Source organism: Myotis yumanensis, unplaced genomic scaffold (assembly GCF_028538775.1).
Source record: "Myotis yumanensis isolate MYYU_CA2020_CCGP unplaced genomic scaffold, mMyoYum1.0.hap1 SCAF_7, whole genome shotgun sequence".
In the NCBI taxonomy this organism is placed as follows: domain Eukaryota; kingdom Metazoa; phylum Chordata; class Mammalia; order Chiroptera; family Vespertilionidae; genus Myotis; species Myotis yumanensis.
In genome coordinates this window covers 31,241,967-31,258,978 of record NW_027223758.1, presented here as the reverse complement: position 1 = coordinate 31,258,978, position 17,012 = coordinate 31,241,967, and the positions used below count along the sequence as shown (strand labels likewise).

At 51.2% G+C, this 17,012-nt stretch overlaps 1 protein-coding gene across 1 annotated transcript in view; it reads left to right on the top strand.

Annotated features, from left to right (window-relative positions):
- Positions 1-14,830, top strand: part of TGM3 (transglutaminase 3) — a 36,874-nt gene extending 22,044 nt beyond the window's left edge. Inside the window, exons 8-13 of the mRNA XM_070420052.1 lie at positions 2,143-2,246; positions 4,226-4,471; positions 7,928-8,236; positions 11,055-11,212; positions 13,670-13,803; positions 14,219-14,830. Coding sequence (XP_070276153.1) covers positions 2,143-2,246; positions 4,226-4,471; positions 7,928-8,236; positions 11,055-11,212; positions 13,670-13,803; positions 14,219-14,366 — 1,099 coding nt within the window. The 3' untranslated portion in view covers positions 14,367-14,830. The remainder of the gene's footprint in view (positions 1-2,142; positions 2,247-4,225; positions 4,472-7,927; positions 8,237-11,054; positions 11,213-13,669; positions 13,804-14,218) is intronic.
- Positions 14,831-17,012: the final 2,182 nt, after the last annotated feature.

The following is a 17,012-nucleotide window of genomic DNA, read 5'->3' as shown; positions in this document are numbered from 1 at the left end:
GGTACTTTATAATATTGATTATAGTAAATTTCTGTCTACCATATATGTTGCATGTATTTCCCCCACTTTGTTGATTTTTTCCCCATTGTTTTCTCATTCGTCTTCAGTTTGAGTAATTTCTACTGATCTATCTTCAGGTTTACTGACTCTTCCCTCTGTCATTTCTATTCTGCTAATAAGCCCATCCATGGAATTATTTAATTTCAGATATTGGTCTTTTTTCCAGTTAAAATTTTCCATTAAGCATATATATAGTTTCTATTTTTCTGCTAAGAATGCCTCTTTTTATCTGTTATGAGCATATTTTCCTTTATTTCATTGAGCATAGTTATAACAGCTGCTTTAAAGTCCTTGTCCAATAATTCCAACATCTAGGTTATCTAAGGATGAGTCACTATTGATTGTCTTTTCCCTTGAGGATAAGTCGTGTTTTTCTGTTGTTTTTATATGTTGATATATAAACATATTGAGTGATTTGGAATTCTATCGTAGACATTGGGTATGTCTGCATTCTGATATTTTGTATGTTGTCCCAGCTGTCTACCTGGGGTAGACTCAAACTGCAAGCTCTCTCACCTGTGGTGACAGAAGTTCAAGTCTCAGTGAACGTTTGTCTTTAGCTGAACTGCTTGTAGTGGGCCGCATACATGCATGGTTAAGAGGTCACTGAGAAGCGTGGGCTTCTCTTTCTCTGACTCTTTACTTTCTAAGACTTCCCCCTAGTGTCCTTGGTTGACCCAGCCTCCGTTTCTTACCTCCTCTGTCTGTTGGAGTTTTTACTGCCCTAAACTTTATCCCAACTGTGGCCTATCCGAGGGCAAAGTCATCAAAAGTGCAACTCAACCCATGCTATTCCCTTCCTCCAGGTTTTGCCTCCCTTCCAACTTTGTTCACTCCCAGAGTGTTGTCTTTTTTTTTTTTTTTTTTTTTTTTTCAGTTTATTGTTATCTGCAGAGGAAACTATCCGCTATGAGCTTATTCCTCTATGTTGGAAACAGAATCACAGTTTGTATGTTTGTTTGGTTGGTTGGTATATGCAAGACTAATATTTTGAAATAGTCAAATGTATCAGTCTTTTCCTTTATGGCTTCTGAAGTTGAGTCTCTGCCTAAAACTACCTTCTCCACCTTGTGAGTAATTTAAAAAAAATTGGTTTTTCAAGTTGAAAAGAAGTTGGATTTATGTCAGACTTATATCTTCTTCTAGTTGAACCTCAGACAGCCAAAGCCAATGTTAATGTCATTGCTGTAGGATTGGAGAGGAAAGAAGAGGGCAGAAGCAAGAATGAATAAGACTTTGGCTAATTGGCAGCACCTGGTGAGGGAGGGGACTGGTGACTGAGACATACCAATTGGGAGGCAAGGGAATGCCACTGATCAAGGATATTTTAGGGCTGCTCATTCTTCAATCCAGATCTCAGCCCAAAGGCTTTGTGGCTCCCAGCACTCGCACTGCAGTCCTGTTCATTTTCAGCCCACACAAAACATAAGTATAGGGCACACAAGCGTAAACTGCATGGGTTTACCAGCTGGTTCACTGGCTCTAACCTGGTTCTGTTCTGCTCCTCAGAAGGGCAGTAGAACATGGTGGTCAAGGACGTAGAGTTTGGAGTTAGGCATACCTGGGTCCACACTGATTCTGTCATTGTTAGCTGCTAACTTCTCTGAGCCCAGAATCCCCTTTTATGAGTTGGGCATAGAAATAGTACCCATTTCAGCCCTGACCAGGTGGCTCAGTTGGCTGGAGCATCGTCAAGTAGACCAAAAGGTTGTAAGTTTGATTCCTAGTCAGGGCACATACCTAGCTAGGTTGTGGGTTCAATCCCCAGTCAGAAGGCAACCGATTGATGTTTCTCTATCACATTGATGTTTCTCTCTCTCTTTTTCTTTCCCTCTTTTTTTTTCTCTCTCTCATCAATGAACATGTCTTCAGGTGAGAATTAAAAAACAAATAGTATCCTTTCATAGCGCTGTGAGAATCTGAGTGAGACAATGCTTGCCAAGGTTTAGCACAATAGCTGACATGGAGTAAACTCACTTGATCAGTATCAGAGCCCTGCACTGTCAGATCAGAGATATGGTCTTGCCATTCAGCAGCTGTGTGGCCTTGGGCAAGCTCTTCAGTCTCTGCTTCTTTCTGCAGGAATTTCCACGTCTGGAATGAAAGCTGGTTTGTGCGGAATGACCTGGGCCCCTCGTACAATGGATGGCAGGTTCTGGACGCCACTCCCCAGGAGAGGAGTCAAGGTAACCCCCTGCTGGCCCACTGATGGCCCCTGATCTGGGTTTGGTTCCAAGTCACAGCCTCTCAGTTCTTTACAGTAGTGGACAGTGGCACAGGAAGGTCACCTGAGTCCTCTCCATCTCTGGAAGTCACAATGGGATTAAAACAATGTATTTCCAAAGAACATTTCCTTCTAATTTTGCTTGGCTCCAGCTGCTATTTAACTGAGTGCCTTCCCTGTGCCTACACGGATGCCATCGCTGCTGCAGAGGCCCTGGCATGTGCTAGGCAACAAGGAAAAGAAGCCATCCTCTGCCAACAGTGACTTTCCTCTAGTAGTCTGTTCCTCCTAGCACAGGATTGTCTATTACCTTCATTTTTCGTTATTTCTTTCAAACTTAAAAAAATTTAATTATACAAGTAACATGTGCGCATGCTTAAAGTTTTTTTTCAAATCATTCTCAAAGGACTTATAATGAACATTAAGTTCCCCAATGCAGCCTCTCTATCAGAAGCAACAAATGTGACCAGATTTGGGGGGTGGGGGGGATTGGGGATAGGATAGTAACCCTCCAGATATGTTTTGGACCACTGTTTTTCAAACTTTTCACTGCAACCCATTAGTGGTTATAAAATCAAGTTAGTGGGCTTTGGTCAGTGTGTTAAGTGGTTAGAGCATCGGCCCAAGCACTAAAGGGTCTTGGGTTCGATTCCTGTCAAAGGCATGTGCCTGGATTACAGGTTTGATCTCCAGCCCCAGTCAGGGCACATGCAGGAAGCAACCAACCAATGTGTCTTTCTCACATCTCTCTCTCTCTCTCTCTCTCTCTCTCTCTCTCTCTCTCTTCACCCATCTCCCTCCCTTCCACTCTCTAAAAATTAATGGGGGAGGAAACCAAGATGGCGGCATAGGTTAATGCCGGAGTTTGCTGCCTCGAACAACCACTTCAAAAATACAACTAAAAATTAATGGGGAAAAATATCTTCAGGTGAGGGTTAACAACAACAACAAAATAATATAGTTAATGGGTTGTGACCATCAATTTAAGGAATGAATAAGATGGCATGGAAAAGGGTTGGGGGAAGAAAGAAAATAGCAGGATGTATTGGACATAGTAAGAGTAAGCACTGTCCTGTGAAACTTCTGTTTCAGGCTTATATATGTGCAAGACGTAAAATCTATTTCTAGAGGTCATGGTTTAAAGAAACAGAAACAGTTGAAGGTGACTGTTCTAGGCACATAAAAGTGTGTGTACCTTTTTTGTTTATTTGTTTTGTAAATGCAAATTGGATAACACTCTTCTTTCTATTCTGCTGCACCTTGCTTTTTTCACAGCTGGGCATTTCATGAATTAAACTATATTTAGATCTATATCTATATCTCTATCTCTATATCTATATATCTAGATCTAATTTATATTCATCCATCCATTCATCTATCTATTATCTATCTACCTACTTATCCATCTATCTTTCTGTCTATATCTATCTATCTATCTATCTATCTATCTATCTATCTATCTACCTATCTATCAGCGCTACCTACAAAGAGTGCTAGAGAAGGGAGGTGACAGTCAGGGCTTGGGAGCTCAGAGGAACAAGACACTCCTGAGGGCTGGGTGTTCAGGTAAGTCTTCCAGGAATAGAGGTTCGATGATTTGGGAAGAACAATTCGCAGATGAAGAAAAGAGGCCACCCTGAGCACAAGACAGTAAGACTGAGGGCAGTGTGTCAGCATGAAGTATGCACCCACAGAATTCCGGACTGGGCTAGTCTCCTAAAGAGGTGGCGTCTGACCAGGGTGCCATTGCAGAAGATACTGGTGGTCTGCGTTGAGTGCCAAATGAGAGGGGGCAGACTGTTGGGGCTGCAGGAGCTTGGCAGGGCAGAGGCAGGAGACTTGGGTGGTTATGGATGGTCTCCAGCAGCACAGGTCCTGGGTGGGCTGTTGCAGATGGGCCTGGCTTTGGCATGCACCCAACCTCTGCATCTTGGCCACTAGGGGTGTTCCAGTGCGGCCCCGCTTCGGTGGTAGCTGTCCGAGAGGGCGATGTGAACCTGGACTTCGACATGCCCTTCATCTTTGCGGAGGTTAATGCCGACCGCATCACCTGGATCTACGATGCCCGCCGCAACACCCAGAAGCAGAATTCCTCAGACACAAACACCATTGGCAGATACATCAGCACGAAGGCGGTGGGCAGCTACTCTCGCATGGATGTCACCGAAAAGTACAAGTACCCAGAAGGTAGGAGGGGCGCTGGTGGGGCTGTGCCACTCGGGGCCTGAGGGTGGGAAGACGGCTTTAGGGTGGGGAAGGTAGAATCCACATGCTCCTCCCTCATTCTCAGCCAGTTCTGCCTGAATGGTAGGACTGCTCCCTGGCACCTAACACCCAGTTCCCCAAACTGCTTCCAGTGAGGACAGACTGGCGCCAGCAGACGTTTGCCATGGGGCACAGGCAGCTCTCACTCCAGCTCATCTCCAGCTGTGTCCTATTGCCAATGGCACTAATGGGGTGACAGCACTGTGACTGAACACACAGGGGAAACCTGGCCCCATGGGAGACCCCCAAGTGCTTAGGAGACATTGGTCAGTCCTCCCACTTCCCTGGCCTCCAAGTAACACAGGCAGGAAGCATGATCTGAACAAAGAAATGGACAAAGACCTGACCCCAAAGACATGGCTGTGCTATATACACTTCTAACTCCCAAGAAGCTAGAGGAAGTAAGGCGAATGCCTGGGTCCCTGAAATCAGCATGTACATGCTTGCTGTCCCCCCCTCCCCCTCAAAGTCACCAGGAAGACTAGTTGTTGTGAGGCCACCCTTAACTCAAATGACATTGTTGCTCTATTTTGGAAATTGCTATCAGAGTCAACAGCCTATCTCTTTGAGGAGTCTCAATAGTGACAAAAGTTCTACATTTGAAGGTGATATTCATTTTCAGAAATAGCCTCAAGGAAATCAGTGCTTGCCCTAGCAGCCACAGCCCCTCCTCAATGGGGCCAGCAAATGCTTTGAAATAGTTGCTTCAGTGGATCCTCACAGTTGGTTCTGAGGGTCAAGAAAGGTGATGTCGTAAGGTGCCCACAATACATCCCGAAGTAAACCTTAAAACTCTGTGCGACTGCTGACTGTTGGTGATGGCTGCAGTTCACACAGGAGGAAAGCTGAGCACTGGAGACGGGGTCTGACTCCAAGGTCAAGTAGACGATCCTTCTGGGCAGTGGTATTTGTGGACATTTTGAGGCACAACTCCAGGGCAATGAGATTAGTGGCCTCAATTTGGCCCCATCTGTCTCTGCTGGCCATTCCCACCGTTGGGGTCAGATGGCCCTTCTCTCAGTCAATGAACATGGACTGAGACCTCCTCAAGTGCCTGCTCTGAGCTCAGCTCTAGGGAGGCAACAAAGATCACTCAGACGGGGCCCCTGCCCTTGCCGAGCTTCGCAGGCAGGAGAAGGCGGGGGCAGGGCCAGCGTTTTCAGCAATGTCATGGTGTCGAAACCAGTGTAAGAGACCAGGGAGCAAATCACCCGGGTCAGGAATTGAACCCCAGCCCTACTACTTAGAACTGTGCAGGGTTCTTAGGAGCCCTGGTCCCTCCCTCCCTCCCTCACTTTCGAAATGAGTAGCAATGCCTGTCATCAGTACAGATGAGCTTGTGCCCTAAAGTGCCAAGTGCAGTGCCTGCCACAGAGTGAGGACTTAATAAATAGTGGTGACTTTTCCCAGCGTGACTGTCTGCAGCCTCGTTGGAATAAGGACCACCCAAGGGGACTTTTGGAGTGCACTGCACTCGGATATATGATTCTGTGGGGTGCCTTATCTTACTGTCACATCTTGGGGGCTCTGGCTGTCCCAGTCAAACCTAAGCAATGGGGCCAGGTTGTAGCTGTTTTGGGAAATCCCTGCAGGACTCCTGGCAAGGCCCTGGCCCCTTCGTGACAACAGGGCTCATCACCTGCCTGTGGTTGCCCGGGTCTCCTTACTTAATGATGCCAGTTTGTCTCTGAGGGCCCCGGGGAAGAAAAGCTCATAAAATGGGTTGCTAAGCATTTGCGCAATAGCAACACAAGGGCGAAAAAAACAGTAGCAGGAAGCTGAGTCTTGAGTAAGCCCAGCAGGTGACCTATATAGGTATCTAGGCTCTGAGCCTCATTATACAAACATGCCTGCTTCAAGGTCCTGGGCACAGAAGGCTCAGCTCCCTGCATAGACATCAGCCCTGGATGTGGATGTCCAGCTCGGCTAGAGGATGGCAAAGCGCCAAAAAGAACCCAGCCCACCAGGAGCTGTCAGCTTGGGTAATCTGGCCACCTGCCTCCTTTTCAGTAGGTGTATGGGAGGAACCTAGGACTATGGGTCCTGAGGGCTGGCTCTCTCTCTGCCTCTAATCCCCAGATTAGACTATCTCTTGGGCCAATTGCTGCCCCGCTTAGAGCCTTTATTCTAATGTGATGGGTTAAAATGAGTGGACCTCTGAGGTCCCAGCCAGTTACCTGTAACTTATGGAAAAGGCCTTGCTAAGTTGTAAAGTGCTTACAGTAAGTCATTTGGTGTCTTAAACATTTCTCAGGTTGGTGGGGCAAGGTGGGACTAGAAGTATGGTCTGCAGATATAAACATGGTAATTCCTTATGGCTTCTATTCGTGTTTCGTATTCCTGGAAGGTCAACACCTTCTCATTGATAGCGTGTCTGTCTTCAGGTCAAGGCAGGGAGCCTACTGTGAGCTGAGTGATTGACACTGGCTCAGATGCGTGGAGCCAGTTACTCAGCTCTTGCACATCACGGCCACTCTCCTGGGGCCACCTGTACCACCACATTCAGCAGGACCCACAATTGGACGTAGAGTCAGAAAACCTGTCCTTTGTGTTTTTGAAACTTGAAGTCTCTCGACAACTAGTCATAACTTGGAACCATACCAACCATGGGAAGTTCTTGCCAACTGACATGGACAAAAGTACCACTCTTCACTCGTAAAGCACCCTTAGGAACAAAGCAGAACAACATGGTTTAGTGGTTGAAAGTCAATTCTAAACCATAACCTTTTTTTCTGCTTCATTCTAACCTTTTCAGCTCAGTTTTTAAAAAAATATATTTTTTTATTGACTTCAGAGAGAAAGGGAGAGGGAGAGGGAGAGAGAGAAACATCAATGGTGAGACTCCATTGATTGGCGGCCTCCTGCACACCCCGCACTGGGGATCAAGCCCGCAACCTGGGTATGTGCCCAGACCAGGAATGGAACCGTGACCGCCTGACTCATAGATTGATACGCAACCACTGAGCCACACTGGCCAGGCCTCAGCTCAGTTTTTATTTATTTTCAAATTATCTGTTTGTTTTTTAAGTCTTACAAGGGACTTTCTATCCAAAATATGAATAAATAAATCTAACTTAATTGACCTACACAAAATATCAAATCATATAGTAATCTTACACAGTTGCTGGTAGAGCTCCCCCTACAGTTCCCCGGAAACTTAGAGCTGATAGGAAAAGCCCCATAGACCAGCTGGTCTGTGAGCCTCACGTTAAGGAGGACGAATGGAGACCTGGAGAGGTGGACCACTTGCTTGGATCAAAATCCTTGTGCGGCAGCAGAACCAGTGTCAGTCCCAGGCCACCTTTCCAGGCAGGGCGCTATCCTTTGTCCGGGTTGCCACCATATCCCTGAGATGCTTCTCTCTTTCCCTCTATACAGGTTCAAGGCAGGAAAGGCAAGTGTTTGACAAGGCAGTGGGGAAACTGAAACCCAACAGAACATTTGGCCCAACGTCGTCAACAGAGGTCGAAAGAGACGAACGGGAGCCCAGCATCTCAGGGGTGTTCAAGGTCAATGGCATCCTGGCAGTGGGCAAAGAAGTCAACCTGGCCCTGACGCTCAAGAACCTGACAAGGGACATGAAGACGGTCACGGTGAACATGACGGCCTGGACCATCGTCTACAACGGCACGCTGGTCCACGAGGTGTGGAAGGACTCGGTCACCATCTCTCTGGACCCTGAGGAAGGTAACTCATCCTGCAGGCTGTGAGGCACCGTGTGTCCAAGGCCGCTGACATTCTGTTGGGGTTGGAGAGTTCACATTGGAACTGACTCAGTTGTCTAAGGAAGGAGCAGCACACGGCCTCGCTGGTTAAAAAGCCGTGGGTCTTGAGGTTTGGGAGATTGCTATCATGGCAAGCAGTGCAAGTCAGGGTGGTGCCAACCCAAATTCTTTCGTGCCCTGGGCAAGGAAGGAGGGAGGCTTGGGAAATAGTAGACATACCGCAGTATCCCTTACAGCAGAGATTTTCAGCCGGTGTGCCGAGGCACACTGGTATGCCGCAGGAATTTCTAAAACACGCAACACCTGACTATTTAGTCAGGGGCACTGACCTCTTTTCCCTTAGACTGTCAAAAAAAAAAAAAAAAATGACAGCAGCCAACACACATTAGCCATCTGGTGTGGATGAATCAAAATTATACCTTTTCTGTGGATCATGTTAGCAAAAAATATCTATTTTTTGTGTATGTGCTGCAGAATTTTCCTAATTAGTTTACGTGTGCCCTGAGATGAAAAAGGTTGAAAATTGCTGCCTTTAGGTCTATACCACTTCCCACAGTGTGCAGAGCACTTCCTTATACACTGCCTCACTTGATCTTCTAAAAAATAATAGATTCCAATACCCCCATTTTACAGAGGCCAAAGCTGATGCTTAGAGAGATTGTGACTTGCTTAAGAAATTAAGTGTCATAGCTGGTAAGTGGCAATTCCAGGGCCTCGGTCCTCGGCTTCCTGATGCTAAAGTCCAGTGCTACCCTCATCATCTGGGACAGTGGTCAGCAAACTGCGGTTTGGCAAACCGCAGCTCGCTAGCCACATGCGGCTCTTTGGCCCCTTGAGTGTGGCTCTTCCACAAAATACCGACTTCTGCGCATAGGCCACGAAGTTTCAATTGCACTGTACGTGCGTGCCCGCAAGTGATATTTTGTGGAAGAGCCACACTCAAGGGGCCAAAGAGCCGCATGTGGCTCACGAGTCGTGGTTTGCCAACCACGGATCTAGGATGTGTATAGATAGCTGCCACACACACCCTCATGCCACCCCCCCTACCCCACAATGAGCCCCTTTTCAGGTTTGACCCTAGAACGGTGGCAATATGCCACGTGGTCTGCCAGGGGGTGAGTGGAGTTGCCTGGTGAGTGATGGGTTTTCTGGGAGGCCCGAGAATTTGGGAGGAACAGTGAGTCCTTGCCCCCGGGTGGCACAGACAAAAAGGGAGCAGGTGGAGCGGAGAAAGCCTCAGAAAGCAGGTGTGCCCGCATTGGCAAAATCTCCCAAGCTGTTATGAAAAGTTGGGACTTACAAAGCAGATTAACAAGGGTGGGGTGGCTATTTGCTTCACAGCAGGAACTAATAAAGGCTGATTAACTACACAGCCCATCCTGAAAGAATTCTGTCTGCAGAGAACCCCAGACGCAGAGAGCCACACCTGTCTGAGGGCAGCATTCCCCATGCCGGCTGGCAGGCAGGCTGACTTCTCCCGGAATTCTCGAAGAAACTCTCCCACACCAGCAGCAGCCGGCTGGCCGCTGCTTACTTTCAGGCTCAGGGGGAGAGCTGGTTTTGAAGGCCGAAAATCCTTCACAGGAGGAAAATGGTTCCAAAAAATACACGCGTCGTTTTTGCAGGAGGCAACAGTGAAATGGGAAAGGGAAGGAGGCAGGTGAAGCGCCCGCTCTCGGAGGCCTGACGCTTCACTACTTTCTGGGTGACTCTGTTAGTCCCTCCCTCTTCAGAAGGGAGCCCCAGGGTTCACTGTCTGAGCGGGTAGGACCAGTGGTGCAAGGGCCTGTTGTCTCCCCACTGGGGGCAGACTGGGCATGTCCCCCCCCCCCCACCCCCCCCCCACCCCCCCCCCCCCGCTCCCCCAAAGCAGAGGCTGCTTCCTCCTCACAGTCTTACCTTAGAGGGTATAGGACACTGGTGGGGGCGGGGGCGGGGGGGGAGGAACAGGCCACCCAGCTGACTCTGTGAAGGAGAGTGGGATGCCCTGGACCACAGAGGAGTGACGTTTGGGGAGTAGCCAGATAAATGGAGAAAAGCTGAGAAAGGCATTTCCCTCCGAGGGAACCGTGTGAATCTAAGCAGGGAGGTGACTCTGGGCCTGTTTTGTCGAAGGAACATGAGAGCACAGAGGTTCTTTGGAGAGGCGAAGGGCTCAGCCATGCAGGGCCAGACTGAGGGGTCTGAACTGTATTCCGAGGAGCCACGGAAGCTTTTAGAGGTGGCCTGGAAGAGGGGGTGGGGGCTTCTTTTAAAGCCTGTCTGACGGATGTGTGTGGATGACTCGGAAGCAGGAGAGACGGGGAGGTGGGGAGGTGTGGGGGTAGGGGGGGGGGAGGGAGAATGGGGAGGTGGGGAGGTGGGGAGGTGGGGAGGTGGGGAGGTGGTTCGGGTGCTGTGGCAATAGCATCCCAGGCTATTAGAGGAGCTGGGAGGCTGTAAGCAGGCAGTTGGTCAATCCCTGGCTTCCCTTCCTAGTTGTTGTGTTGTCATCATCACTAGACAGTGAGTTAACATTCCTATTCGGCCCCTGTCCCTCGGGAGGAAACTCGCCCCCACGACCTTTTCTGGGTGTGGAGGCAGCTCAGTCCCTGTGAGCCCCACCAGCCCGAGCCCTGGGCCCTGCCTGGAGCCTGCGCAGGGCAAGGTGGGGAGTTTCCTCCAGGGCCCGGCCCAGGGAGGGCTCGGTCAAGCTCGGGGCTACGGATATTCCTGGCTCGCTCGCACGGACTTGGCTGGCATCAGCTCTCTCACTCTGCTCCCCTGACTTCGCCTTCCAGAAGTCCAGCATCCTGTGAAGATCACATATGCTCAGTATGAGAAGTACCTGAAGGCGGACAACATGATCCGGACCACAGCCGTGTGCCGGGCCTCCGATGAGGCCGAGGTGGTGGTGGAGAGGGACGTCATCCTGGACAACCCCACCCTGACCCTGAAGGTAAGGAGTGGGGAAGGGGTGCCTCCCCCGCCAGCCAACCCCATGAGCCACAGCCCCCCCCAGACCACAAGGAAGGCCCTTCCCTGGGGAAGGGACAGAGGACTGGGGTCCAGCCTCTGCCAGATGGAACAGCCAAGAGATCTCGCTCAGACCAATATCCTTGCCCCGATGGGTGAGATAAACAGGCACATGGCCCCATGGCTTCTTGCTTCCTGTTCTAGAACCCACTGGGGGGACCAGCTGAGGAGTGGCTGGAGGGACTCTTCTGTTCACTCACACACCCACTCAGCCCTGAGCATCTGCTGGGTCCTGGGCCATGCCAGGCTCAGGACACAGACAGCTAGGCCTTTTTCTGTTCTATCACACTGCCAGCAGCCTCCCAAGCCACAGATTTCTGACAGCTGGGTAACTGTGGCTGCCCTGGTCCCACCCCTGCCTGAGCTGCACCCAGACAGAGGTCAGGGGACCCTTTCACTGTCCTGGTGAGTCTGATCGGTGCTTCAGAATGAGTGGGGCGGTCCCCCACCTCCTGCACTAAGGAGCCAGTGGCTGGATGGCCCATTACCAATAGGGGGGAAGCCGAGCAGGGCCTGTAACCTTGTACCCAGGCTCCACCACTTCTCAGCAGTGACCCTGAGGAAGTCCCTTCATCCCTGCATCTCAGTTGCTCCAACTGTGTCATGGGGATAAGAAAATGCTTCCCTTGCAGGGTATCCTTTCCTCAGCGGGGATTTCCCAGGCATCCCACCCCCTCCCCAGATTAGGCCTGGCCCCTAGTTCAACTCCCTCAGAGCCCGTGTCCTCTTGCTTCACACCATTGGTCAGAGTTGACGTTACCCCTCTATCTGTGCAATTGCTTGGTGGGAGTCCCCTCCCAGACATAAACTCCATGAGAAGCGGCCCTCCCCCGGCTCCGGGCCTCTGTCTGTCTCCCCAGCATACTCTCTGAGCGATCATCAGTGTCTGTAAAACAGAAACACCCCTCTCCACTGGCACAGGGACGCTTGGCTCCTGGCTTGCATTCTTTGCCACCCACAGAGTTTTCATTGTCAGTCCCTGCTCGTCCCCTGCTTGCTCAGGCCCCTCCTACTTCCCAGGGCACTTCTAAGGGGAGCAGGGTCCCTGGACACATGGTGGACAGCTGACTGCCGATTCCTGCTCCAGAGGCTGGGAGGCGAGGCTGGGTGGCAGCCCGTTCAGTTATGAAAACTTTCTGCGTTAAAATGATCAGTGTTTAAATGAAGTTAGGTTTTCCCCATTATATTCCCTTACTCAATATCCTCATCCTTTCTCATAGCGTTATCTTTTATTCAACACTTTTGTGCTATTTCTTTGGGATTGCCATATCAAGTCTTTAAAGAGCCCATAAAATCTTTAGAAAGGAACTCTGGCCGGAAATGTGCCATTGAGAACTTTCTTATTGAATCTTGTTAAAAGGCATCTGCTCTTTCTTCTTTGGGCCATCTTCATCTGAATTTCCTCTCAGCGCATTCTCTCCTCTACTTCGGCCTCCAGAGAATCAAGACATTCTTGTCTCTGTTGAATGAATCAATGCATAGCTCACTGAGAGCAGGGCGCAGATTTTTTAAACTCTTGAGGGGCGATCTATATGAAAAGATAATAATTAGGCCAAAACTCCTTATCTTGTCTGGTACTGGTTGGCTGTTAGCTTCTATTCCCAACACGCTTCCTTCCCATCCCTGATCTCATCTGGTTCCTCCAGGCCCGGACAGGAGGGCAGGACGGAAGGACTAGTTTCATCAGCTGAGGAAGCTGAGGCCCAGTTGTGTCCCCTCCTTGGCAGAACCATAACTTTCAGCTTTGGGAGTGAACAGATCGTCCAGGTTGCTTTTCTGACCAAAGATGGCACAATGCTGGAGCCCTGTCCAGACCACAACATGACATATGGGGAAAATCCAGGCCCCAGAAGTTTAGAAGGGCATTACTAGATGGGGTGTCATCAGAGGAGAATGGCCTGAAAGGTGGTGAGGGCCCCTCCATGGGAGGGGAGTAAGCTGCAGCCTCCTAGGGAGGGAGCCTCCAGGCTGGAAGGGAAGAAAGAGAACCAGTGAGCGGAGGTTCAAGAAAAATACTGTTATTAAGTTCCGAATGAAAACTTTCCCAACCCTCAGAGCGGCCCACAGTGGAGCCAGGCTGTCCTGGGAAGAACTGGAAAGGGGGCCTGTGAACCCGGCAGGGAGGTTAAAGTGCTCTCAGCTTCTCCCTTAAGCATGGGTGTCCTTTCTGTAGCATGCCGGGGGGGGGGGGGGGGGGGGGGGGGGTTCTACCAATCTCCTAGAAAACCCTGCATGGATGGCGCTGGCACTTAGGAGGACTAAACAGACAGCCCTCTCCACCTTCGTCCTCAGTGACATCTTCCCGTCACCAAGTCGCCCGCCCAGCCTGTCAGCTCTCAGTGAGTGGCGGCTGACTCACTCCCATCCTCTCTCCCTGCAGCTGATGGACCAGGCCCGGATGCGGAAGCCCGTGAACGTGCAGATGATCTTCTCCAACCCGCTGGATGAGCCGGTGAAGAACTGCGTGCTGATGGTGGAGGGGAGCGGCCTGCTGCTGGGCAACCTCAAGATCGAGTGAGTCTCAGGCCTGGGGCCCATGTGGGATGGCGGGAGGCGGCCAGAGGGGGGCCTCCCAGGCAGGGCACACAGAGGTTCTCTAGCATCAGAACTGGAGATCTGCCCATAGGCACACACATGTGCCTTTGGTTTAGGGTTCACCAAACCTAAACTCCTGGAAAGTCCAGGTTACCAAAGCTTGGAGCTGGTCCCGAGGGCTTAGCATATTTGGGAGATCAGAGGACCCCCACCACCCCTGCCGATGGGTCCCAGGGCTGGAGGGACCCGGGACCCAGGCAGCAGCTAGAAGGAGCTAAAGAAGCAGTGACCTTGTCCAGCCCCCACCAGAGCAGGACTTGAGGCCACAGAGGCCTGTCCAGCCTGCGGTCTGTGAATGTCACCATCAACACTCATTCATGCCCTTCCCCACCAGCGTGCCGAACCTGCGCCCCAAGGAGCAGTCCCGGGTACGTTTTGAGATCATGCCCACCCGGAGTGGCACCAAGCAGCTGGTCGCTGACTTCTCCTGCAACAAGTTCCCTGCGATCAAGGCCATGCTGTCTGTCGACGTGGCAGTGTGAAGGGCCCAAGAGGCGCCACACAAACTTGGGTACCACGGAGCAGGCAGGGCTTGCCTGTCCAGCCTGGGAAACCCACTCTGTCCCCCAAGGCTGCCTGGACAAGGAGCTCCAGCCTCAGCACACCCCCTCCCTTACTCCCAGGCTGGGCTGGCTCCACCCGGCCTGAGACGTGACCACTTTGCACTTCCCCTGGCTCTCCCTGTGGCCGCCTGCCTGTGAGCCCCATGGTCCGGCTCAGCCCTCTCACCCATCCGTGCAGCAGGGGGAGTGGCACCTGACCCAGCGGCTCTCTGGATGGATACAGGGAACAAGACGGTCTGGACTGTTTGCTGATCCCTAGCCTGCAGCTGGGACATTCCTGCTCCTCCTTCAGGCCACTGTGGAGGGGAGGGGATGGTTAGCCATCTGTCATGGCAACTCACACCCTTATACTCAAAATAAATGTTAAAAAGAGCACCATCGCACTGCACCGACTCCATAAGACTGCTGCTTCGCCTAAGGTGGTGGGGAAGGAGAGAGGGGCTGGGGCCGGGTCCTTCCGGAGAAGAGATGGCCTTGGGAAGACTTGCTTTTAATGTTCCAACATCCAGAGGGCACGGCTTGTTATGTGTGGCTCCAGATGCAAAACTAGGGAGATGTTTCAAGTCAGTTTAGGAAAAGTTTCTAATGTGATGTCCACATTAGGTTAGGCCGCGTTGGGAGGGGGCTCCTGGTCACGCAGGCTTCCAGAGCTCAGGGCCCTCACAGGTGTCACAGTGAGAAGGCTTCTGTCTTCATGGGAACAGAGCAGGACCTGTGATGGCCTGGCCTCGCGGCTCACTTGGGCTCTTTCCTCCTGGTGCCACACTCCTCCTCTAGCCCCAGGAGAGAATGTGCCACTTCTGGTGGCCTCAGCATGGCTAACTCAGCGGAACATTCCCTGCCTTCACACACGCTCTGATGGCTCCCCAGTCTTTGCCCCTTGAAATAACTCCAAGCAGACCCCATAGCTTTGCTGTTGCTTGTGCTGACGGATCCCATTTGGGCAATCACACCTCACTTTCTGAATGTAAGAGACCAGTCCAACCTCATGTCCAGCTCAAAGCTCCCGCCCTCTGCTCAGCTGGGGCCTGACTCTGGCTTGCAGAAGGCTCTGTCCCATTCCTCCGCTTCCTTCCCCTCCTCCTATGTGCCGCCTGCTCCTTCAGGGTCAGAGCAGAGAGAGAGAGAATTGGGAGAAAAAGGCCCGAGGCCTATTTCACCAGTGCTCTTGCAGCATGGCCAGCGATGCCCTCTGTGTGGCCGGCGTGTAAATGCAGGCTTTCTGCACCACATGTTCCCTGATGCGGGCAACATGCCCCTCAGTGTCGGCCCCCAGAGGTTCACCCATCACCTCCCCCTGCACTGGAAGTCGTGGTGCTTTCATGATGCTGGAGCCCACTTACCTTTCCTGGGGTCCACTGCCCATGGGTGCTCAGACCTCGTTGCCTCGCCAAACAATGGACGAGCAGCTGCCCAGTGGGCCCCTCTTCTCCTCTTGCATTTTGAGGTGCTCCAGCCCCAGCTTCCCTCCTCCAGAATGTCCCTGGGGGCAGCCAGCACAAGAACCTGAGCCCATCACCTGCCCTGCTCCCAAGGTCAAGGATCTCCCAGCAGCTCCGGTGTCCTCACGCAGCTGGGCGCCCAGTCTCCGCACAGTGGGCCTCCCCTGAGAATGGCAGTCTTGTCTCTCATCTTGAAGCTTCGCCGCTCTCTCCAATGTTCTCAGGGCCTCCCTTGCTCCTTGACTTGGCCTGGAGATGGGGTGCTCCACTGTCCCTCAGACACTCTGCACCAGCCCCCAGCGAGGAGGGGGAGGTGAAATAGACAGACTTCTGCTCTGGTTTCTGAGAGAAAGAAAGAAATCCAGAGTTTTCCATTTCCTCCCAGCCCCGTGAGGCCTGCCCGGGACCTTCATTCTCTCAGGCTTCAGCCTTGTCAGCCAGCATTTCCTGAATGCTTGCTTAGTGCCAGGCTCTGGGCTGCGCACAGGCTCCAAAGAGATTAAAAATCCACAACAGCATGATCCCTGCCTGCGGGTTTCTACTCTCGAGAGCGATTCCTAAGGTGTGACATTAAAATTTCATGTGGAGTTTTTAATCAACCCCAGGCACATGTGTCTTATATCTAATAACACTCTTCCACCCGGTGTGGGTTCTGAAGAATTTTAGCAATAAAACAAAGAAATAGCAGGCAGAGGCCCAACACTGCACTTATTTCTAGTAGAATTGAAGTTGGAGGCTGCAGCATAGTGTGAGATGCAAGGGGGCCTGCTAGCTGAACCCCAGAACAGGAGGCTTGGGTTAGGGTGTATACTCAGATGTCACCGCAGAGAACCCCAACATGCCAGGGTCCTAACCAAGGTAGGCACTTACCTCTTTCTTGTGAAAGAGCCAAAGGAGGCCGTCCAGGAACCCAGGCTGCTTGGTCTTAAGAGTCTGTCATCCTCCACGTGTAATTTCCACCTTGTGGTTCCAGGTGGCTATTCCAGCTCAGGCAAAATGTCCCCAGTCAACCCAGCAAGAAGGAATAGTTCCCACTAAGGGAACAATCTGAGAGTTGAAAGTTAAAATGCTACATTTCACTTCTGCTCACATCCCATTGGCTGGAACTTAGTGCAGGGGAAGT